Consider the following 26,779-nt stretch of genomic DNA (forward strand, 5'->3'; position numbering starts at 1 on the left):
GGTTGGATATGTCCCATCTCAAGCAGCTCCATAATAGTTTTCTCGATCTCATCCTTAAGCTGCCTAGGATGATTGTATGGGGTGATAATAACAAGTTTTGCACCCTCCTCTAACTCAATGATATACTCTATGCCCCTATTTGGAGGTTTCCCAGGTTGTGTAGCAATAAACACCTTACTATGTTTAGTCAAAACTTATTGGATGTTCGAAGGATAATCTCGCTTCTTCTAGTCCACCTCTAATGGCGTCACTAGACACTTTGCAGCCCATTCCACAATACCATGCATGATTAGTCTCTCCATCCACCTAAGTGAGATAAAACACCATTTGACATTCCTCTCAACACATGTTTCTTGCCATTTACCTCAAACTTCATTTCCATTGTCCGGAAGTTGACGTAAAACTCCTCAATCACATGAAGCCACTTCATGCCCTGACACAACAACATAATAATCAGCTTGGAACTCATAATCACTCAACTGCATTGTAAGATTGAGAATCCTTCTAGTGCATGCAAGAATGAAGCCATCAACAACTCACTCGAGATCCATCAAACTTCTCTATCTTCAGCCCACAACAAGCCACAAGCCCCTCATCAATGAAATTGTGTGTGGCTCTATATCAAGCATAGCGATCACTCACTATCCCCCCAAGACTCCTCTCATCCTGAATGACCCCTCTTTCTAGATGCTAGAGAGATGCGCCATGGGTACCTTGTCCTCAAGTTCCTTTTCTAACTCTCCAACTACATTTTCCACCTCATTATCCTCAGGATCAGATTGTTGTTCTAAAATTTCAGAAGTAATTTCATCAGCATAATAATATTCCAATTGGTTTGCTTTGCCCTTTATAGGGCACTTATGACCCACTTCACAAGGACCTTTACATTTGAAGCACAATTTCCTTCTTAGATCATTTAAGGTCTCATCATCAATTTTTGGTGTTGATTCCTTCTACTGATCGGGAACCTTATGTTGTAACTTACCTTTTGAGGAGGTGAATGTATTTGACTATAATTTATTCTTTGGGACAGCAACTCCATGTTTCGTGCCTTCTTCATGGCCTTGTGCAGATTGGATGGGTCAAATGCCTTGCATCCGCGTAAGAGTTCAATCAATCCCTCACTGAATAAGATCACATGTCTCCTCTCTGTGATACTAGGAACCATCAAGGATAGCCTCTAGAACTCTGAAATGTAGGACTTCAAAGAGCCATGCTGTCTAAGTTGTGCAAGCTCCCTAAAGTACATATCTGGATCCTTCCTGTCAAATAGTTCAATGAGTCAATCGACGAACTCATCATAGGTAGTGATCAAGTTCTGCCCCGACGTAACTAACCCATGGTATAAGCACTCATGAGCTAGACCGTCAAGGTGTAAGGTGGCAAATCTAATCACCTCGTCCTTAGTCATGGGTCTTAAGGAAAGGTAATTGTCTAGTTTTTGTACCTAGGCACGTGTTGTACATCTATCACTACCATCAAAGTGTTCCAACATTATTTTACTCAATACCTATTGGAAGTCTCTCTGCTCCTAAGTCACCCTGGACTCTATCTTGTCGGTTGCTCCTGTTCTATGCCTCTTTCGGTTCATGAACTGTTCCAAAGTCAAAATCTCATAAATCTCAGGTGGTAGAGTCATATACTCTGTATGATGTGAACTAATCTCCTCAACCACAAAGACTAGTTGGTTCCTACCTCTGAAATTGCAGAGCCTCTCTACGAGGAAAGGTCGAAAGTAGGGTTTTGGATTCTTAGCCAGTAGTGGGTCTCCTACTCTCTGTAGTATGTTGATCATTCACCCTATGGGACTCACTCAACTCTCCTGAATGTCCTATCTGACCCGGAGTCATGTTCTCATTAAACTTAGACAGCAACTGTGACATAATGTCAATTATAGTATCAAGTTTTCTCTCTGCTCTGATATTCAAACTTTAAGATCCACCACATCCTTTGTCCCATTCTGCCATATGTCCATTATAGTATCAACTATCAACTATTGCTAGATGAACTTCTATGTAAACCCAAAATTCCTAAAATTGTTTCACCTTCTAGAACCTGTGGTGGTTGCCATTGGACGTGATGTTCTTCCCTAGTGTATGTTTGATATTCTTTTTCACTCATCAAAACCCTGTTCAAAAGGTGGCAAGAAAAACTCTTCCCTGATACCACTGAAATATCCCACCCTATTTTGTATATTTGACTACTAATTTTTTTTTTGTTTTTCCTGGTTTTTTGATTTTTTGGTTTTGCAATTTTTCTAATTTTTTTTGTTTTGATGTATGAATACTAAATATGAATGCTTAAAAATAAAATAACAATTCCAGACAATATAACAAACAATTTCTTCAAACCCTTAACTCTAGATTGCATTTAAATGATTTAATAAAAAATACCCGTATCAGCCACAAGCGACAATGGCAATTCTGATAAAAGAAAATAGATGTATAATTTCCAATGCCCTTTGCCTGCCTGGCAATCACAATCCAAATGCCTCCCTGTGTTGATGACCTACTGACTAGGGAGAGGCAGCTAGCAATAAATACCAAATACAAACCTGAATCAAATTTGCAATTATAACCAATCAGCAACCTAGAATCTCACACCTAATCTTGGAAACTGTATGGCCTCCACTAGAAATGGTACAAACTATTTTGAAATGTACGGCCAGCAATAATGGACTCCAGAATTCTATCAATCTGCAATTTATTCTTCAAAATAGGCTTGTCTTTATTCTTTGGAAATTCTAAATCAAATTTACATGATAATTTTATTTCAGTGCATCACAGATTTAATCCCTGAATGAAATTATCAATCAAGTGTCCTCAAGTGATCTTCCACACCAACAAACATTGCCCTTCCTGAGGAATTTCGTCCTCAAAAAGCCATGGCTTCCAACCAGAAAACAGTTGTTTCAACTTCTCTCCAAAAATGTGTGTTTAAGAATGCCAAAACGAAGTTTCAAATAAACTTTTATATATCCTCCAAAAAAAACTATTCACCTTTTATAAGGTCACTTTATTTTATAAGGTCACTTTATAATAAAGTAGCTTTAATTTATTTAAATAAAACATTAAAGTTAATTTTATATTAACTCTAATATTTAAATGTTTATTTATAATCATCTCCTAGCCACTAGAAAATGACAACAAATGCTACACCTTGACAACTAGTGATGCCCAAAAATAACAGAACCTTCTAAAAAATACTAAGTTGGCTCTAAGGTCCTAAAACACCAAATATACCCCTTGCAAGGTCCATCAGTCCCCGAATGGGTTCCCTATACACTGTGTTAGCCTACGAGAACCACTGCTAATAGGCTAACCCTACTAAAAATAGAAAGTGCCTAGGAAGGGGACATTACAGTGTTTTTCATGTTTGGGTGTCAAGACATTGTGTAGTCCAGTTGGTCATGTCAATCATCTCTGCTTATAAACATTAATATTAAAATTATATTTTCCATCATGAACTTATAATTTAATTTGGTATAAGGAAATGGATTTGAACTTGAAGGAATAATAGTGCTCAATCTGATTAATTAATCATTTAATGTGATACGTGTATACACACACACACACACACACACACACATATAAAACGATATCATATCTACGCATATCAATATATGCATAGACCTCATTGATAATTTAACAATTCAAATTTAAAAATCTTTAAGATAATTTGAATATGGCTAATTAAGACAAGCTTCTATGAATAATATTATAGTAAGCCATATATCATCAGCGGCATTCTTAATAAGGTTCAATAATCATATTTCAAGGAGGATCTTAAAGATTGACTCCACGATCTTCCTTACTGAAATTCATACGATATCGAAGCATTTTTGATAACTGTTTGCCACATACGGGTAAACGATTAAACGCAGAAAGTAAATACACAGAACATAATGGAAATATATTAAAGAACCAGTCTCTGTATTAATTCAACAGTCCATATACATCAAGTGCCATAACATCACATTTGATACCACTATTCCCCTCCACTTCGAAGGAAAGGTACGCAATATATAATACCCGAAGGGGTGCGACCAACCGTCGCATCCAACTGCCCTTCGGGACGACTAACTAATTGACCGCCGTAACTCATTATTACCGACGACAACATAAACATAATATGACAACATAACATAATGATTATTCCCGGCAATATCATCCCCCCCAAGAAAAGAAGTCGTCTCCGGACGACTTAATACAAAATGGAGATGACATTAAACAAAACCAAGGTAAAGAACTGCAGGAACTGCGAAAGCTAGTCGAGCGTGGAACTCATACACTTGTTGCGTCCTCGCCTAAAAACCCTTTTGTGCTACCATTCAATGATCAAGTGCGGATTTCACCATTAGTGCTTCCTTTGACATCACAATCCTCCTGTGCCTAAACCAAACTTGTCTGCAAAACACGCTTTTCAGTCTCAGCCTCCACCAATTGCTACTCAAATGATACTATCTCCCTAGCCAATTTGTCCTCGATAGCCACCCGCGCTGCCCTCTCGGCATCCAACTCCTTCAATCAACCCCTCGGCCAATCGTCCCTCGACAAGCTACCATAGCCTACACCTTCATTCTATTTGTTGTCTAAGATTCAATGCTCTTTGTGCCAATTCCCATTCGTCACTTTGTATCTTTTTATTTTTGTCCTTATTTAGTATATTTGGCATAAATCACTTCTGTACATAGCAAGCACACACCATGTACACAAAAAAAAAAAGCTTTTTTATTATTTTCCCTTTCGGCCACAATTTATCTCAACATTGTGTCGGGATTATTACAGGGTTCAATTTCCCCTTCGCCTCTTGCCATCACGCTCTGCGTCCCATGACGATTGTTCTGTTTGCGCGTTGTCGACCTCTGGGTTAATCTCACCGACGGGTAGGCCCATCGTGTCCGTACACCATCCGCTCCTTCCTTTCCCAAGTATGTCTAGGCAACGGCGCCAAATGTTTGCCACATACGGGTAAACGATTAAATGCAGAAAGTAAATGCACAGAACATAATGGAAATATACTAAATAACCAATCTCTGTATTAATTCAACACTCCATGTACATCAAGTGCTTATAACATTAAACCCAGATACAACTATCATGATGCCACTACGAAGGAATGGTATGCAATATATAATACCCGAAGGGGTGCGACCAACCATCGCGTCCAACTACCCTTCGGGACGACTAACTAATTGACTGTCGTAAATCATTATTACCGACAACATAAACATAATATGACAACATAACATAATGATTATTCCCGGCAACATACAACCTCCCCGTACGGTCAACAACAGCACTGACACCTCCAATCGTATGGCCACCTTCCCGTGCGATCAACACCCTCCTTACCGTACGGTCACCCCTCCATCGTACGGACAACATGACCAACCGTCTACACTGTACTGTCCTCCTTCCACACACCCAACGCAGTTCAATCGTATGAGGTAGTGTCCTCCGTCGTCAGTGGTCCACCGTACGATGGTTCCACCGCACGTGGTCCAACGTACAGTGGTTCCACCGCACGGGTTTCCACCGCACGGTAGTCTCACCGTACGGTGGTTCCACCGCACGGTGGTCTCACCACGGTGGTTCCACCGCACGGTGGTCTCACCATGCTGGTTCCACCGTACGGTGGTCCCATTGCCACTTTCAAAGATTTTTTTCTTTTTTTTTCCAAAAAGTTTTTTCAATTTTTTTTTTTTTTTCTTAAATCCCTAATCTAGTCTTCGGCTTGGGTCCCATGCCTCTGGGATTGCCCTTTCTCGGTTTGCTGAGAGTCTGCCGTGCCGGTCGAGTCACCTGCCCGGCCTCTCAGGTCCCCTTCCATCCTCTCGGGTCCCCCTCCGGACTCTCAGGTGTCCTTCCGGCCTCTCGGGTCCCCTGCACGCTTCCCGTGGTAAGGTTTCAATTTGGACCTGTTGATGGCAAGTCTATTTTCAATGGCCATCCGAAGATCTTGAACCATAAATTCTACAGAACCACGATCGCCTTCCCGTACATAAGAAGAAGAAGAATAATAAAGATTTTGAAGGCTGCGGCCTTCCACACAGGGTTCCAATCGTTGCCAACACGAATGATCTTGGGATTATCTACTACATCACAAGGTTTGGGGCGTCTCCCTTCCAATATTCTCTGTATTTAGACAGGTACACCTCTGTTGCTTGCTCTGGTTCCTCTACTTCGAGCTTGTAGCTCTGGAACATTTCGTAATCCTCCATCTACCAGTGGAAGAGCCCATTCAATGACCCCGTCTTATCCTCGGAGCACTCTCCTAGTTTGAGAATCCCTTCGTCGTTGGGCTCCCTGCAGCCTCTTCCTTCGTTCCTCAGGTCGCCTTCTCCTTCACCCTCCGATTCCGAAGATGATGCCAGTTCCTCACTAACCAACTGTGCCTCGAGGTCTATGATAAACTTCCTTCCTCCATTCTCCATAGACAGAGTGTTCTTCTTCTAGTTGTGGGTGGCCTTGGCTGCCACCAGTCACCCTCTCCCTAAGATCGCATCATACCCTTTTTTCTTTAGTGGGATTACCACGAAGTCCAGTATGAAGGGTTGCGTCCCAATGGTAACTTGCTGGCCCATTAGTGTCCCGATGGGTTTGATTCCATGTTGATCTGCTCCCAGCAAATTGAATGTTGATGGCCACAACGTCGGCTTCCCTAGCTTCCGCCAGGTTTCTTCTAGAAGAACATTCACTCCTGATCCACCATCGACGATGGTATCGATTAGAATGGTGCCAAGGATACCCATCTCCACAATGGCCGAGCTCCTTCCAGTGTTAACTGCCAGCAGCATGGGGTCTATTGCAGACCCCCCAGAAACATCTGTGCAGTGGTTGGTATTGGTGCGTGGTTGGGAGAGATTATTCAGCAATGTCATTCGTAATTGAGGCATCGTCTGGAGGAGGTCGTGTACCTTCACAGGCACCTCCAGTTTTAAAATTTGATTTAGTATAGCCTCCTCCGCCTCCGATCGGCTGGAAGTACCCGCCGTACCCTTCGCCTTCGCCCTTTCTCGTATCTCTTTCCCAATTTCTTCCCGTGCTTCCCGTACCCTTTGCTTCTCCGTCTCCGGGTCTGGGCACATTGCATGTCCGGCTTGGGCGCGAGTTACGGCCAGCACTTCCTCTTCTTTGGTTTCCTCGATATTGAGCAAGTTGATGCAGGACTTCAGGCAAGTGGCGTCTTTGTGGTCTCACGGTCCGCACCATTTGCACAAATATTGTGTGGCTTCTTCCTTCGGGCAATCTCGGGCGAAGTGTCCCCACTGGTTGCACGCTCTGCATTGTACCATCGATCAGCCTTTGGAGTTGTATTGGATCCGGCTCCTTGTATTGTTATTGTTGTTTCGTCCTCCCCACTGGTTATCTCGGTAGCCTCCCGATGTTGCATTGTTGTTCGCCTGGGAGCTGCCGATACCGCCCGATGTAGCTGGTTGTTCCTACGTAAGCAATACTTGTTGGTTTCATGTTTTCATGTTGTAGGGGCATTCTCTGGTGGGATGCCCCATCAACTGGCATATATCACAATAGGCCTTCTTCTGGTAGGAGCCCTTCGTGTGGCCGTCCGTCTTACATTCCATGCACCAAAGCTCCCCTTCGTCAGTCTTGCTCGGACCTCCCTTCATAACCTTCAGCTCTTTCATCATCATTTTTGTCGGACTCACCATTGCTGCTGCTTCCCTCGGAAGAGTCATCATCCTCGGACGAGCTATCCTTCTTCTTTTTCTTCTTGGATGTCTTGGTCACGCTCTCAAGAACCATCGCTTTATTATATGCATCTTCGTACGAGGTTGGTGGAACAATTTTCATCTTCTTCCGGATGGAGCGTTTCAGTCCCTCCACGAACCATCTCTTTTTCAACCCATCCGCTGGTTGACTCTCCATTTTCCCCAACAGTTCCTTGAGCCGCCGACTATAGGCTCGGACAGTCTCGTTCTTGTTCTACTTTGTGCCATAGATTTCGGCTACTATTTCATTGTCATCTCTGAGGAGACGAAACTCTATCCCGAACTCCTCCTTCAGGTTGGGCCATGTGCCGACTTTGGCCTTATCAGTATCAGAGTACCAGTCGATGGCCACTCGCCTTAAGGTTGCTGGAAATTGTGTTACCCACTCATCCTGGTCAGTAACACCGTTCGCTGACCATATGGTTTCGCAAGTGCGACAATGGCAAACAGGATCTTCCTTCCCGTCGCCGTTGAACTTCGGTAGCTTCTGCTTACTTGCCATCCCACCGTTGGGTCTCGCTCCTCTAGTGCCTTGTGTGCTTGTACGTGTTGATCCTCCGCCTCCGCCTCCACCTCCTGCACCTGACCCTCCACTCGTGGGTCCTCCGGAGAAGGTTGTTGACCCCGAACCGAACAAATTGCCTCTCGTACGGTACCCTTGTGCTCCCTCGGCACCGTCGGCCGTACCGTCACCTTCGGTCGTCTCCCTCCGGTTGTCCTCCGAAATGGACAAGTTCTTTAGTAGGTCTCTGGTAGCGTCGATCAGATTTAGACTTTGCCTTGTTTGTTCCACCAACTCTTCACGACTTCTTACCCTACGGTGGTATTCTGGCAAACCGTAGAGTTCTCCTTCGGCACCCTCCGTGACTCCTAGGTTCCCTTCAGACAACCCTACAACAGTGTAGAGAGTGTAATTCTCTCCGTCTATCTCTGCCTCCGCAACCTCCATGACACCTCCTGGGTTCCCTTCGAGCAACCCCTCAGCCGGTCGTCCCTCGGCAAGCTGCCTTAGCCTACGCCTTCATTCTATTTGTTGTCTAAGATTCAACGCTCTTTGTGCCACTTCCCATTCGTCACTTTGTATCTTTTTATTTTTGACCTTATTTAGTATATTTGGCATAAATCACTTCCATACATAGCAAGCACACACCATGTACACAAAAAAAAAACTTTTTTATTATTTTCCCTTTCGACCACAATTTATCTCAACATTGTGTCGGGATTATTAAAGGCTTCAATTTCCCCTTCACCTCTTGCCATCACGCTCTGCTTCCCACGACGATTGTTCCATTTGCGCGGCATCGACCTCTGGGTTAATCTCACCGACGGGTAGGCCCATCATGTCCGTACGCCATCCGTTCCTTCCTTTCCCGAGTATGTCTAGGCAACGGCGCCAAATGTTTGCCAAATACGGGTAAACGATTAAACGCATAAAGCAAATACACAAAACATAATGGAAATATATTAAAGAACCAGTCTTTGTATTAATTCAACAGTCCATATACATCAAGTGCCATAACATCACATTTGATACACTATTCCCCTCCACTTCGAAGGAAAGGTACGCAATATATAATACCCGAAGGGGTGCGACTAACCATCGCGTCCAATTGCCCTTCGAGACGACTAACTAACTGACCTCCGTAACTCATTATTACCGACGACAACATAAACATAATATGACAACATAACATAATGATTATTCCCGGCAACAATAACCGAATCTTGAATTTCCAAATTGGATAATCTTTTGAAATCTGTCCATATATTGGCAAAAAGTCGATTCTTGGAGGCATTACGAACAAGCTTTTAGAAAAATTAAGAAGATAAAAGCAGTTACCAGCTAGAAGAAAGACTATAGCTTGAGGGAAGTGAGCTCAAGGAAAAAGATTAAGAGGAGATAAGCATATCCTAAGCCATTAATCTTCACAGAATGACAAGCATGAAATACTCGATTAATTCTTGCTATTCTAAACTTAATGTACATTTTAATACAATCGTAAATACTTACTTTTGAAGGAATTTATCTTCCAAGCAATCTGAAAACTATACTCAAATGCATAAGGAATGCTTCTCGACATCTCTTAAGTTTATTTTGTTTTACGAATGAGAGAATAATCTTTGAGCTTATATATTGAAACCAAGATGAGTCGGTTTATATTGCTAGAACTTCATATATCATTGCAGTCATAATATTACTTTCTCAGTGATGCAGAGGCTTGGGTTCAACTCTCAACAACATGAAAACATTTCAATGCCAATCAGGCATATTTCACAACATTGGGCTTAATTCCCTTCACCAAACTCAACACAAGGCTTCTAACATAGAACTCTTGATATTCCAACTTCTCTAAAGCATAAAGACTCATCAAAGATCAGTGCTCAACAGCAACTCTCACCATACCTTCACAAACTCCAAACTCACCCTGACAATGACTTTCTTGTTTCATAGGTTCCAAACAGCAAATAGGGACTTCTATGGTTCACAAGGGACAAGTGACTTCAAGGACACCATGGAACAACTCAATACACCTCTTACACCCTTAACACCCTCCAAGAACAATCAAATACAATAGTTTGAACCCCCAATGCTAATGAACTCTTACAAGGCTACCATTCACAATGAAGAGCTTGACTGCCATTAGGCCTGAGACAACATAAACCCTTAGGACAGTTACATGTATTGACCATGCCACCTTCATGGAACTTCCAATCACCAACCAAGACCAACAAGAGGTCTCTACACACTCTCCTAGATGTTCACCATCAACACACTTGCTCCTATTGCCATATTCTTAGGATTGGAAATCACTGTTTTTATAAAAACAGTCAAATCTCAGTTTTGAGGACAGTCACACACAGTGCAGGGACAGTCATGTTCACATAGATCATTCCTCATTCAAAGGCCTCCAAACACTTAGACTTCTGATGAAGTGCTTCCCTACTCTCTTCCTGACACCATACTCAACAACAAATCAACTCTAATCAAGGGACTTCATTTTTGTTCAAGGGACTTCCCAAATTAACCTTGCTAATTCATTTTTGTTCAAGGGACTTCTAATCATAAGAAGACCTCTGTGGCATCCCAATACAACACTCTAAACCTTCTCCAACCCTTGGGAGTCCACCCTTAGCACATTTACAACCTTGAAAACAAAAACCAACAAAAAAACTTGCATGAGGCCTTTCAGGGCCTACGTGCTCCTGCACCACTCAGAGCTTGAAATTACTCACGAGACCCTAACATCGTAAGGGTTGATAGTAGGAGTCAGATATTGAAACCTCTGTAACATTATAAATGTCTTGCATTTGAAGAAGTAATTCTTAACTTTTAATGAAGGAGGGGGAAGATTTTTTTCTTTTCTGCAACGTTAATGCATTGCATTGCATTCTAAGAACACGAAAGAATCAAGTTAGCTGCCCATTCCATGAACCATAACTAGTTGATATGAAACTAGGTTGTTAAGCATTAATGTGAACCTTCCAATGTATCATGAAGCTGGGGCAGGCTTTGTAGAGCTTCTACAAATTGCAAACGTTTCCTTAAACAATGCCAAGCCCAGTTTAAAGATCGGATGACTTAATAAATACATTTGAGCAAAATTCAATATAGTAACAACAGTAATATTCATGTGACTGTGTAATTTATTAAAGAGATATCCTCTAAGTTTGGTTGGAAAGAATTGAGCTATTTACTTAACCAGAGGTGTGGAAAAGGCACTTGCAAGTATGCACATCAGCACATGCGTGCAGAAGGAGCACCTACATGCTTACTTGAAAAGTGTCGAGGCAGCACACCTACGCATACTAGGGTATAGCCACTCTCTAGATGGTCATTTGTAGGAAATCCTATCCGGTTGTAAGTCACTGGAGACCATTGCAAACCTTCAATTATAATTTCTCCAGTTAATAAGATGAAACAAGACTATGTAATAAGGGAAAAAAATGAGCTGAAAATGTGATATTTACCACATGTGAGCAACTATTATTTGGTTCTTCTGTTATCCTACTTTTAACAGTAAACAGCATGCATTGTTAGCATGATTGTAATGGCTCAGTCCACCTTACCAAGTCCACAAGGATCTTGAATGTTGTATATAACAAGTCGAGTGGGGTGGTGAACCATGACTACAAGCTCAACATGCTTTGCAAATTATACAAAACCTTTGGCCAAGGTGGCACAAAGTTCACTTGAACCGGATACACTATCTAGTCAAAGGGTCATACTAGTTAAGAGGAACCTATAGTGTGTGACTAACTAGAGTCATGTAGGTTTCTAAACACCAAGCTCATATGGCAATTAGACCTAATCCTGTGCTTGCACCCTCGTGAAGGGTAGGGCCACTTCCGTAAGGAAGATGTGTGAGGGACCGCAAGGTCTGTGGTTGGAGGAAAAGCGCCCTAATGATGCTCTCCCTCAGGTGGAACAAGCCAAGACTTGTAAAGGATTCTGAATTGGAAAGCATGATACTGTAGACTCCTTTCCCTTCTCTGTTAAATTATTGCATATTGAGAAAAGAATAATTTCATTTTCTGTTGCATGTATACTTTCAGTTGATGCATAATGTTAATGCTACTTGTTAGCTATTGTTTAAAATTAGTTTGGAATGTAAAATGAAAAATTGTATATGCAAATATTTAGTTTTTCTTTATGTATGATGTTTAAATTTTCCTTAAATTTTCTTTCATAGTAAGTTAGCATGTTACAAGGAAAGTTCAACTTATGCAGGTTGAAGTTCTTTGATTAGTCGACCTCTTCTTCTGCTCAAATGTGGGAGTTTACAGCTGGTTGTATGCACAGAAAAGTATTGAGGAATCTGGAATATATTTCTAGCCTCATTGACTCGTTCTCTTGGTGTGAGAGTTAACAATCTCAAATCTCCATTCATCTCTTGTATACACTCTGCTGGCAACATCTATTCTAGCATTAGTAAGAGAAGGGTGTGTATTTCACCAAGGCATCAATATTGAAAAATCTACTTCATCCCTGTGCGTGAAGATAGCATTTCCTGATCATGGCATTCAACCAGAATCTGAAACATTGTATGGCTGAGCTGATCGCAAGTTTGAGGTTGGAATAATGAACTAACTCTATGCATTTCTGAGCCTGAGATTTATATTCAATTAGGCCTGTAATCTACTCTCTACTCTTTCCTAAAACTTAATGCAAATTATGGTGTTCTCCTTCTTAGTGGAATAGTTAAACTTCTATTATGCTATTTAAATTCTGCAAGCTCCAAATCAACATGCATGTTGATTTCTGCTAACAAGCAAACAAAAAGGGTAAAGAAACAATCAGCAAACTGAGAGTCTGAGCAGTGACACAAAGATTGACTAAATTCAAATATAAGACTTGACGAGTGATTCAAAAACTGGGCAAAAATTAGTGAGGGATATTAGACAAAAGAAATCTTTCTTAAGAACAAATCTTCTGTAATATCCTGTTAGTCCCCAGAATCCTATCTTTTTTAGGGTCCATCTTAACACCTTTAGTGACATCACATTTCCTTCTGCTTCATTCACTCTAAAGACACTTCTGGAATTGTTTTACATAAATTTTATTATCTCCTGATTTATTAGCAAGAGAAATGTGAAACTTTTCTTTACATGTGATCTTGTTTAGCTCCTTGTAATGTGTAATGTTCCCTGACCGCACCAGCGAGGGAGGCAAACGTACGGTGGGGTTGGAGCAGGGTCGTACGGTGGTGTGGCCGTACGGTAGGGTCAAGGAGGTTGTACAGTGGCGCAACAGGCCACACTGCAGTGCAGGGGCAGGCCGTACGGTAGCACCAAGAAGGCCGTATTGTAATGTCCCCATTTTAGCAGACTTGGATTTTGTGAGATTAGCCTATTATCCTGACCCTCGTAGGCTAATGTGTTGGATAGAGGGTCTTTTGAGGATTGGTATCATCTCCAGTGTTCAGAGGGCTTCAGTTTGGTCTTCGTTTGGCATCATTCGGACATCATTTGCTCTACTTCCTATTTTTAGTAAGTCTTGGGATGTTAGAGATGGGCCCCTGCTATTTTTAGTAAAGGGGGTATGGTCATATGCAGCTTCATCATGTCAGCTCCCAGTTCAGACGGCGTTCAAAAATGTTGAATATTAATGGAGATATTAATGTTTATTTAGTTTAAATAAACATTAATGTTTTGAGCTTATATTATTAAGTTATAATATAATTTTATATTATAACTTAAGTAAGGGTCCAAGTATCATTAAAGGGGACCATTTAGTTAATTAATTGTGGCTCTTTTACCAAGGTGAAATATTAAATGACAAAGTGAAAATATTATATCATTAAATGTCATTTAATATCATTAATTGATTTAATGCCTTATTAAAGAAAATCAAACCTTCATGGGAAATATATATAAGGCTTTTGAAAAGAAGAGAAGGGGGATTGATTATGTGATTGGAGTTTTTGATTGAAGTTTCTCTGGAGCATTGAAGTGTAGAATACCAAGGGTTTCTGCAGGATTCAAGGCTTGTCGGCATTGGAGAGCGTGGCTTCTTCATTGTAACAGCATATAGAGGGTGTGCAATATCATCTGATTATGCTTGTGAGAGTTGGCTTCATTCAGAAGTCAATATTGAGCTGATTGGAGGGTTTATTTCAGAGTTTGTTTGCAGATTGAAAGAGACTACAGTGCGCTACAGTGCCGTGAACAGTGCGCATGAACAGTGCCGTGAACAGTGCGCATGAACAGTGCCGTGAACAGTGCACTACAGTAGTTTGAGTTCTATAGAAGGGGATTTAGAAAGGTTGAACAGCTATATATATTTGACAAGGGATTTGCATATGAGGAGAATCAAACCAATATATCAAGGCAGCCATTGAAATACCAGGTTTTCTATCTATGGTCATTGTATTAGAAAATCATTACTTCATTGCATCATTTTCTATTATGATTATATCATGAAATATTTGGAGGTTGCATATGCTTAATGGAGATATAATTTGCATATTCCACATTCATGGTAACATTCGCCATTGATCAGCCACTTAGCTTTCATGCCAATTGTTTGCTTAAATGCCTAATGGCTGTAGGTATACATTGGGATGCATGACAAGTGTTTGTCTTAATGTCAACTAGCTGTACTAGTTAATTTCAGTCATTACATATGTGTGGAAAGGTCTAAAACAGCTAGTATATCATTTCTATAACAACTTTGCATTGTTAGAAGCTTTCCATAACTTCATTTGCAGCCTACAAACCCAAAGAAGACAAATAAAGAATTCACTACAGCAGCTTCAAACATTGTATGCCAAGTGTTTGACAATATTCCTTGGGGTTCAAATAAGCGAAACAGGGTCAGATTAGCCAAGGGATATTACACGTATGGTGGTGCAGGACAGGCTGTACGGTGGTGTAGGGCTGGCCGTACGGTGGTGCAGAGCCGGCGTATGGTGGTATAGGGTTGGCCGTACGGTGGTGCAGAGCAGGCCGTGCGGTAGTGCTGAAGGTGTACGGTGAAGGCCGTACGGTGGTGAGGATTGGATAAAGATGCCGAGGTTTGGTGAACTGCAGCGGTTGTGTGGTGGGTTTCCGGAGTAACGGGTTCGGAATATTATGAGTTCCCCTTATGCATGTAAATCCAAATTAACAGATACGCAACTGGAGAAAGTAAGCAATGATATATTTCAAGATTTGCCAGATCCGGAACGAATACAAAGGCAGGATAGGGTGAGAGGTGAATCCCACCGAAACTGCAAGTACCAAATAGGGAGGGTCTTTCACCTCCGAAATGGCAGTAACCAGAACTCCAATAGGAATTCACACAAGAGAAAATAAATATCAAAATTCACATACCTACAACAATGACTAACTCAGCCATATATATGGGCTCGGGGAAACTTCCCGAAGGGTTACAAGCAGGCCGACACAACCAACCTAAACTTGCCAAAACTAAATAGAAAGGGCCCGACAGATTTGTTATTAAATTTGGGGCCTTACAATAAAGTAATTAGATTTATTATTTAATTATATCGGGGACATCACATAATGTGAGCACATTCTCCATGGATCATCCTTTTTGTTAAGAATAGTCATAAGGGGTAAATAGGTAAATCTTTAAAGATGAAAAATGCTTTTTGGTATTAATTCAGTATCATGATTATGGTCTCGGATTAGAGGAACAACTTTGGATTCTCGAAATAGTTGTTTAGGGTGTTCAATGATTTCTTGATTTTTTGGGTGATCTGAGTTGTCACATCTTTTACTTCTATAAAACTGTAACTGGGCCCCTATATTATAAGAACCTTTCTTAAGCAAGTTCTCCGTCCTATGGGAGCTCATTATTTCACTTGGTGGTGCTTGTATCCCCAAAAGTTCATAGTTTTCCCGTGTACTAAAAGCCATGGATAAGTCTTGAAATTGAAAGATATTGTTCTTAATTGTTTAAGCAATTGCACACCCGAAACTACATCCACACCCCTAATAGGGATAGCAAACATTTCTAAATCTAAATGATAATTTCCCATAGACAGTTAATATGATGGTATTTACCACCACAAGAGAGCTAATTTCCATCGTCTATCATGACTTGAAAATTAGACTGAATATATAAAATAATTGAGCTTATTAGCTAGCCTTCTATCAATAAAGTGGTGTGTGCTACCAATATCAACCAACACTTTCACATTCTGATTTTAATATTACCAATTATTTTGTGTGTTTGTGCTGTATTTATTCCATTAAATGCATGTAGCGAGATAGCAGTGTTTTCTTTTTCCTTGGAATCCTCATTCTTAAGTTTTATATTTGGTTCTTTTACAAGCATTTCTCCCTCTTCTTCAACCTCATTTGTTTTCTCAATTGTAGAACACTTGACTCCTTGACTCTTTGCTATCACAATTCGAACATATGCTTTTTCCTCTTTTCTCTATCTCTTCTTGAGGAGACAGCTCACTACTTTCTCTTAGGTTAAATGATTTGTCCATGTTTTTGCTAGTAGGATTAGTCAGATTTTTGTCAATTACTACCATTATTTCACCTTTCATGGTGTTTTCTTTTTCTCAACATGCAATGCTTGTTGCATAGATTTCCTAACTGTACAAGGTTCCAACAAACAAACATCATGTTGAATTTGGTCCTTAAGTCCATTGATGTACAATTGTAGCCTTTGGTAAGGTGTCACATCGGGAGCTCGAAGTGCCAACAATCTCAAATGTTCAGTATTATATTCAGCTATAGACCTTAAATGTTTTAAATTTTTTAGATGGGTAAAATAGCTTCCGATGTATGGATGTTCATATAAAGTTGCTAATTCTTTACTAAATTCTTGCCAACTAAACATTTTTCCTTGTCTATCACTCATCTTCCATTACTACTATTCCTAAGTTACTAAATTCTAAATATATTAAATCTATGTCAACCATGACATTATTTGGTATATTGTGAAGTTTAAATTGTTGTTCTATGGGGCTTATCCATGAAATTACATTTCTACCATCAAACTTATGAATGCCTATTTTTGGTAGGTATGATTCTTGACCTCGGAAAGGTTCTCCTATCCTTTGATTTGCTTATATAGGGTTGTACCCACCTTGGTGGTTTCTTTGAGACTTTAATTCTAATAACAATTCCTTTGTAAATTTATCTAAACCCTCATTTAAAGATTTTATAAATGGGTCAAACAATTTCTCTTTAATGAAATGTCTTTTTGTTTTATATCCTTGTGGAATTTTTTCCTCAATTTTAGGTGGTGGAAACTAAAATGGGTCCTTAATTCTATATATGGAGAAATGTGCTCCAATCCTAAAGTTGATGTGGCTTTAATTATGTTTTATTTTAATATTTACTAAGGTAAGAAAGTATTTGGTGTGAGAGAATTTGATGTTTCTGTTTCGACCAAACTTTGACCACTAAATTAAGAAATATATTTTATGTCCAACAATAAATTCCGAAAAACTAACCCTACCTAATTTTTTATAAGCTTTCTATAAGTTGCCGCCTATCGAGCAAATTTAATGAGAATTTTGACTAAACTTTGACCACTAAATTAAAGAACCCAGCTTTTTTTCTAACAGTAAATTATAAAGAGCTAACCTATCTAATTTTTTATAAACTTTCCAAAAACATAATTTTTGTAAAAAGAACTTGAAAATTGCAGCCTATATAACAAATTAATGAAAAAACATAAAATATAAATAAATTTCAAAACACTTACCTTCAAAGTCTGAATTTTTATTTGAGAGTTTGTCTAATACATACCTCAAAACTGAAAAAAAATCAGATCCATATTCACAATAGTTCAGAAGTTATGGTGGAAAAAAAATTGTTGGCCCAAATCGTAGTTCTAATACCACTTTTGTGATATTTCGTGAAAATATTTGTAAAAATAAAAAATATAGCAGACTATTTCGAGGGGGCGACCTCCAATAATTAGATTATAATATATGAATTAAATGTTTGATGACATGATAATATGGGAGAGAATTATGTTCCTTAATTGTAAGCTTAACTATCTAGGGACATGCCCCTTCATCTTAATTAAGAGGAATTAGTGTTTTAACTAATATTTATGTTAAGCATGCCACAAGTGCTTAACTTATTAAACTTAGGAATATATGATATTAGGATCATTAAAGAATTTAGACATGTAACAAAATCTTGTGACTTACTCCAATCTTGGGTCAACAACAATTAATATGGCCAATGAGACTGTGGACTCACAATAATATCATGTGTTATCCTGGGAGTAAAAACTGGTCCCAACATTAGTATCTTTGCCAATTTGATTTTATTTTGAGGATTCTTTGGTTTGAATTATCGACTCAGTCCTTGTGCCCTTCATATCATCACTCAATACTTTCAATTCCACTGTTAGTAGCTTTCGTAAATAGGGATCTATATTTTGAGGACTTACACCCTCTTATCTGATCATTTGCACCTTTTTTAGAAAGTTTTGTTTTTTTCCCAAAATGCATCAAGCTATATCATTATAAATCAAAACAATATAAACATGGTTGTTTTATGAGGAAAGATCATGTATTTGTTTTCATGACATATCTAGAGACCACCAATTATTGTCTTTCCATATCTCAGGCAGCTTCATTTCATCCCAGCAATTATACACTATATCACACTTATAGTTGTCGTAAGTCCAGTCTGAGTTGTTTTATTTCATAAGTCTGTAATGTCAGTGTGTCATCCCTAGCTGGGGTTGCCCCAGTTTATATCAGTTAAAAAAAGTTAATTTCTGTTCTTCCTCATCAAGACAGTTCCTGGTGCAGAAAAAAGTGGAACTGGTGTTGCAGTCTATAAGTTTGACAACTCTGCTCCATCATATCAGACTCTGAAAAGAAAGTTCAAGAATCAATTTGCTATCATTTCTGAGAAGGGTGGTAAGCTCTATCCTCAAAATCTATCACACAAGAGAACAACAGACAACTGCTACTACTGTCAAGGATTATTCCAGGCATATGGAAGTGACCTGAACAATTGCATCATGCACATAACATCTTATCTACCATTTTGGACTTCTAGCTTCTGCCCTCCAATCTCTTTCTACATTGTGTTATTAAATTGAAAAAATAGCATCTCACCAAAACCAAATTGCAGCTTATCTACTAATTTTTATTTTAAAAAAATTAATAGTTTAACAGGCTCTAAATTTAGTAGCATTAATGACAGAGAAAAAATTGAATGACCTGGAAGAACAATAAGGAATGCTGACAATTTCTGAATGAATGCCACAATCCCTTCTCCCAACTCTCTGTCTTTGAGGTCTGTAAAGTCAACAATTATATACATTATCAGCATTAAAGTTTTGTTTAGTGATCATCAATACAATTTTTTCCACAAACATTTTTTTTTTTTTGGGGGGGGGAGGAATTGCATGCATGTGCTAAGATAGCTCAAAGGCACAACAGAGGCTTGAACAAAAGAAATAAGCATATTAAATAATTCATCTGCAAAATAGGCCAACGAAACATTCATTGCACCATAAATAACCTGGAATAACTCTTAACACTGAATAAAAGATATTTCCTTATACTTTTCTTAAAAAGGGATGTTTTGTGAATTTCGAGCAAAACCAACCAAACCAAAGTTGCAAATTTGCTAACAGGATTAATGATTGTGGCCAACTAAATACCAATTATTTCTTAACCATGGATGAAAACGTAGCTTTATGAAATAATGAAATGTTTCAAAGATGTTATGTAATATAACAAATAATCTATTCTCCACAGTGTTTCTAGGATGGTAATGGCAAGAGGTGACAGTATAAAATAGAGTGAGGAAATTTTTAGAGGTTTAGACATTGAGATTTATGTGCAGACATTTTGCATAAAACATAAAATTTGAGATTCAATGTTAAATGTTTATTAATTCAAGTAGAGTAGCAAAAAAATACTTAAATTTCATTGTTTTAATTGCAACAAAAGGCCATGTGGCTAAAAAAAACCAAATAGCCAACACCTGCATATGCAAATTTATTGTGGTTATTCGTTATAATACAAAGTGAGTAGCAGATGGGAAAGGAGTTAGTTATAGGGACGGTGGACTAGTTAGATTGAATACAAAAGAGCCACACACACCCATTTTTGTTTATTGTTATTTTAGCCATTTTTTAAGTTAACAAAATAGGGGGCATCAAAATATCTTCTGGTCAGTTGAGGGACATCACAAGCGTCCTTGTCCACACCAGGGACAATCAAAGTCTTCAAGATGTAGGGCATTTGAAAAAAATGGCCAAACAAGTTTTTGGCACAATAAAATTGTGATTTCCCACAATTTTTGGCATTTTTTTCAAATTTTGGGATCTTTAATTTCTGTGGTGATTCATTCTGATTTTACCTGAACGTTAAAATGATTTTCCCAATCAACTGAAAAAATATTTTTCTTTTGGACTAGGACACAAGTTTTGGCAGGGGGGAATGCATTCCTATGCAACAAAGCAAATAATCATCATACAAACTTGTGGAAATTTTAGCAACCAACTATAATTAAGATTTTCTAGCTCTATTATATATAATCTCTTTAAAGCACTAAACACTAAATTGATCAACAAATTATCATGACTCAATAAAACAAGTAAGCTATCCAATAATTAGCAAGGTGCTAAAATCTAGATACCCAGCCTCAAGAAAAGGATATTGTCTTAGTTGCACAAAAATTGCAACATGAGCAATCAAACTCTCTAGAAGTGAAGAAACAATATAGGAAACAACTAATTTGAAGAAAAAATGAAAAAAAATATAGAAATTATCCAAATATATGTTTCTATTTCCAATAAACAAATAACACAACAAACATTGAACCTCATGCTATAATACATTAGCACTATGTCATCATTCCATGCAAACACAAATTTCTAGGAATGGATACATCAATGCTGGCTAATGCTTAACATTTTTAAATTAGTTTTGAAACTCTACATAAAGTTTAAACCGAAGTTACAAGAATTGTGTAATATCCCAGTTATTTTTTTCTTTGTTTTTAGGCCAATAATAATCATCCACAAACAGATAACCCGAAGGTTAGAAAGCATAAAATGAAAACTTGCTGAAAAATGCAACCCTTCCACTTTCTGATCACCAAGTGCCCAATGTGGGAAGGTGAGAGCATACGGTGAATAGGGGATCATTAGATCTCAAATCTGCTGAAAGATGAAGTGGAATACAATACTGGGCGGCAAGCCAGCCCCTTCCGCTTATCCAGCGAGAATGCAAGAAACTTGGCGGTGAACCAACCAAGAGAAACACACAAAGGCACAAATCACTCAACCGCGATATTTCAGCGGGAGGACTGAAATTACAAACAAGCTCAACTCAACCGCTTATGCAACGGGAGGACCATTACAATCAATCATCACTCGACCGCTTATGCAGCGGGAGGACTGAATTACAATTCACTTGAAATAGGCGGCAAGCCAGCCTCTTCCAATTTTCAGCAGGATGAGAGTTACATGCCAGAATTGGTTAGTAGTACTACTACTTAACCTTACAATAATCAAGATAGTGAGAGAAGAAGAGTAATTCTGAACATCCAAATAATAAGCATGAAATTTCTGCTAACATCAAAATCTGCAGGCTGGAAATGCAAAACCAGCAGCCTATGGATTCACTAAAACGCTCATAACTCTCTCAGTACTCACCCAATTCACCCAAAATCAGTTCTAAACTAATGCTACACCAGCCACAATGAGAACAAACCCAAAGAAAGTTATCAAAACACCCATATTTAATTTGCACGCTGTTGTCGAGTAATTAAGCAATAAGACATTTAATGTAATTAGAGTTAATGACGGCAGTTAACCCATCGGTTGTCGACAGTTGACACCGGGTAACTGACCGGTCACCTTTATATATTAGCGAGTCCTTGGTCATGGGGACAGAGTTAGTATGGTCATTGTCATTGTACTGACATTATTATGAATCAATGAAGATCTGAGTTTCTTTATATTTTGTCATGATGTATTCTGTCATGTCTATTATTTCTGCAATGCATTGAATTACACTTTATTGGCAAAACATTTGGCGCCGCTGCCAGGGATCGAACTCGGGTCACCCGCATGACAGGCGGGAATAAGACATTTAATGTAATTAGAGTTAATGACGGCAGTTAACCCGTCGGTTGTCGACAGTTGACACCGAGTAACTGACCGGTCACCTTTATATATTAGCGAGTCCTTGGTCATGGGGACAGAGTTAGTATGGTCATTGTCATTGTACTGACATTATTATGAATCAATGAAGATCTGAGTTTCTTTATATTTTGTCATGATGTATTCTGTCATGTCTATTATTTTTGCAATGCATTGAATTACACTTTATTGGCAAAACACACGCTTCCCAATGCACTCACTAAACCCAACGCCTACCCTGGGAAGTTCAATTTTCAATATAAAATTCCACACTCAAAATAAGATGCTAAAAACTTACAAAATGCATCGCCAGTGGTAGGAAGGATGAATGAGCCGATACCCAGAATGAAGGAATCGCCTGGCCAAGAGGTATGAGCAAAATACACTTTCAGCAGTTTCGCGACCAGCAACCAAAAAACACTCCAATCTCACACAAAACACTCCACAATCTGCAACTCACTCACCAGGACACAGCTAGGTACTATCTTGCAAGTACGAAACTGAGACTTAGCTAAGAAGCCACACTTCGAAGCTAAGATTTTTCAATCGCCAATTCGGCAACATAACGATGCAAATTCATATGATAACCAAAATGGGAGCCCAAGGCTCTTATTTATAACTTCTAACTCCCCAAAACCAAATGCAAATGCTTACAAATTCGCCCAAATTCAACTTCTTTATTTGCATTTCCTTTACCACGTGGACCTAAGGATGGCGCCCAAACCATAAGTCAAAGAATTACGCCAAAAAGCACAAGACCACGATTTTGACTTAGCAAACATTTGTGGTGAATAAAAATAATATTTCCCACATCAAATTGGCATCCCTTTCTAGACATAAAATTCGCCTAGCACTTAGGAGATAATATGCGCAATTTCCTAGTCATTAATCAATAGTAAAAATAATCAAATTAATTAAATATTAAACCTTAGGATAAGGAAATAATATTTAATTATATCACTTATGACAAAAGGAAGAGCACCAACTTGAAATCTCAAAATTCTAGCAAACCTGGCCTAAATGGGAATAGGGACATTAAAAAAGAAGATAAAGGATTTCGTTTCATTAAGTTTTTGGCCATAGGCTTTCAAATAAATATCCAAAGTCTTTTTGAAATTGACAGGCTCATTGATTTTGGCAACACCCATTAAAGCAGTATCATCCACAAATTGAAGTTGAGAAGAGGGAAGGAAACCATGACCTCAGTTCCTATTGTGACCATTTCACACATCACCCCATCAAGATGGGGACCCCCCTTTTTTTTAGGTCCAGGCCTCTTAGTCTAATCACTCCCCTTCTCGCAGATGAAATGAGTAAGTTCATAAGGCCTAGATGATTCAGTCATGAGCTCAACCAAAGTTCTTTCAAGAAACCTTAACATCATGTTAAAGCCTTAAGAGAGCGCATTTCAGGTTCGGCTATAGATGAGCGAATTTCCTCCGAGTACCTTGTTTGAGTTTATGAATGTTTGAATGAGATAGTCAAAGGATTGAATTCAATGTGCAATGAAATGATTGAAGACAAGCTCATTTGAAATCTACTTCATCTCCAAGTCTTCAATAGGTTGAACTTCATGACTTGAGGGAGAGGAGCGAACTTCATGAGTTGAAGGACATGAGCGAACTTCATGAGTTGAGACACATGAGCGAACTTCATGAGTTGAAGGAGATGAGTGAACTTCATGAGTTGAGACACATGAGCGAACTTCATGACTTGAGGGAGATGAGAAAACTTCATGAGTTGAAGGACATGGGCAAACTTCATGACTTGAGGGAGAGGAGAGAACTTCATGAGTTGAAGGAGAGGAGTGAACTTCATGACTTGAGACACATGAGTGAACTTCATGCGTTGAGGGAGAGAAGTGAACTTCATGAATTGAAGGAGAGGAGCGAAATTCATGACTTGAGACACATGAGTGAACTTCATGAATTGAAGGAGAGGATCGAACTTCATGACTTGAGACACATGAGCAAACTTCATGAGTTGAAGGAGAGGAGTGAACTTCATTGAAGGAGAGGAGCAAACTTCATGACTTGAGACACATGAGCGAACTTCATGAGTTGAAGGAGATGAGCGAACTTCATGACTTGAAACACATGAGCGAACTTCATGAGTTGAAGGAGATGAGTGAGCTTCATGTTTTGGCATACATGAGCGAATTTCATGTTGAACCTCATGAACTCCACTAAATGAGCGAACTTCAAGAATTGAAACACGAGCGAACTTAAAGAGATGGGATAGATGAGCGAATTTTCTTAATACACTAATCAAACAATAACAAGTTTCAAAATTCAAACAAAAGAGGTAAGTCGGCCAACTTAAGATGAAATTTATTGTTTTAATTTAATTAGATTAAGTCGGCCTAATATGGGAAAAGACACCACCCTTCCCTAATCGCCTATAAGAGAGAGAAAATCTTCATTTCAAACATCAATCAAAGCAAATTCATCTCTCTAATTAGTGAAGTTCAAGAGCAGATCAGTAAATTTTATCAGCAAGAAGGCGAATTAATCATCTTTTACAGCGAATTCACCCCAAAGGAGCAGTGACTTCATCATTACAAGGGCGAATTTGAGCAGATTGAAGGACGAGTTTCATCCTTCAATAGCAAGGAATTAGGGTGAATTCAAGGAGATAGCAAACCCTTAGACATCAGCAGTCATTTCAGTGATCATATTTTAAGTTTAAATCAAAAGTAAACACATCATTTAGACTGATGTAAAATCAGATACAAGTCTGATTAAGGTCAGAAATTGATTTTGTTATTGGCAAATTAGACCTCCCTAATTCATCTAGAAGAGTAAATCAGTCTCATTTAGCAATTGATTTCATATTTATTAAGATGCAAGATTCATTTCATAGCTGAGTAAATAGGCTTCGTTACATCAATATTTCACCACTACTCTAACTTATATATCTCTCATAGGTGAAAGATGGCGGCTCCTAAACCAAACAAAACCATTGCCCGTCAGGCACTCATCAAGGAAGACTCGAAGAGTGGTGCATTCGAAAGCAGGATCACTTCACATTGGAGCAAAATAGGAGACACCAATCTCAGGAAGTTCGACACCAAGAAGTTTCGGCACCCATCATACACAAGTGAACCTACTGCTACAGCCAAGAAGATGATTGAAAGTGGGATCATAAATGTAGTTGGCTTTCCTCCTGCGGTGCAATGCTACGAGCTGATTGTGGAATGTGCTCAACAACATGACTCTACCTCAAGAAGAATTGTGGCGAAGGATGGAACAGTGCTTGCATATCTCTCAAAGACAGCAATCAGTGAAACATTTCATCTACCCGAAACTAAGGACATGGTCTACATAAGCATGGAAGGAGCTAAGTCTACCTATGATGATGATCCAGATGCTTGTGCTAAGATCATTGACAAGTTTTGGTTGAAGAAGAGTAGAGGTGGTAGAAGCAGATGGCCCGATAGACTACATAGGCAGGACTTCAATGATGAATTTAGAGACTTCATCACCTTACTCCATCAATTGGTTGGTGCACCTGAGGTTTCATATTTTAAGGACTGGATGTTCTACTTCATTGAGACTGTTACTCATGGCAAGAATGCAATCAATTGGGCGAGGCTCATCAACAACAACATTGATCTACAATTAAGGAGACCGATGCGCACTAGAACATTCTATATGAGCTCTTACATCATATACTCCCTTGCAAGAAATAATGAGTATCCAAGACTTATGTACACGGGCGTAGTTGGAAGGACACCCGGAGAGATAAAGGTGCATGAGTGTTATCCACAGCTTAATCATCCACCAAAGCAACACTATAGGAGAGTGAATGATGCATTCACTATGCATATCACGAGGACACTTTGAGGTGGATTGCAGTGAAGACTCTCTCCAAAAGCACAAGTATTGGTAGAACAACATGGTGCATGGTTCATCCAGTTCCCGAAATTCACATATATTAGAGTTCAAGGATGTCCTTCTCCCCCTTTCATGTTGCCGCGCTACCTAACGAATAGAGTGGTGTTACTCAAGGTGGTGAGACAATTGGTGACATATGTCAGGGCATATAGGCATAAGCATGGAACCGGTGTTTCTTTATCTATAACACTTGGAGATTCTATTGAAGTATGCCCCTCCATTCATGCAACAGAAGATGTCGAGAGAGAATTGACACTCCATTCACTCAATCCATTCACGCCTAGAGATTGCTTCGATCCATATGATAATGTAAAAGAAGTTCTGGGAAAGAAATATGGACACCGGTGGCAGCTTGAGGACCATTGGAGGAAAGTTCAAGATGATGTAGAAGTGAAGAAGAAGATGTATTCTAGGCTATCTCTCGATATTATCAGAAAATGCAAGTTGTTTCATGTTGCCGACCAAGTTCAAGACAGCGGCAAATATCTCCAAGCAACCTACGCCAAAGAAGACAAAGAGATCAAATTCAAATGGGTGGATATGGAGGTTATTGATTTG

At 39.2% G+C, this 26,779-nt stretch overlaps 1 protein-coding gene across 5 annotated transcripts in view; it reads right to left on the reverse strand.

Annotated features, from left to right (window-relative positions):
- LOC131077967 (uncharacterized) overlaps positions 1-26,779 on the reverse strand; it is a 296,542-nt gene that overhangs the window by 52,831 nt on the left and 216,932 nt on the right. For all 5 annotated transcript variants that reach the window (XM_058015592.2, XM_058015579.2, XM_058015586.2 and 2 more), the window contains one exon: positions 19,387-19,464. In XM_058015592.2, the coding sequence (XP_057871575.1) occupies positions 19,387-19,464 (78 nt within the window). The remainder of the gene's footprint in view (positions 1-19,386; positions 19,465-26,779) is intronic.

The sequence above is a fragment of the Cryptomeria japonica genome, chromosome 6, assembly GCF_030272615.1.
Source record: "Cryptomeria japonica chromosome 6, Sugi_1.0, whole genome shotgun sequence".
In the NCBI taxonomy this organism is placed as follows: domain Eukaryota; kingdom Viridiplantae; phylum Streptophyta; class Pinopsida; order Cupressales; family Cupressaceae; genus Cryptomeria; species Cryptomeria japonica.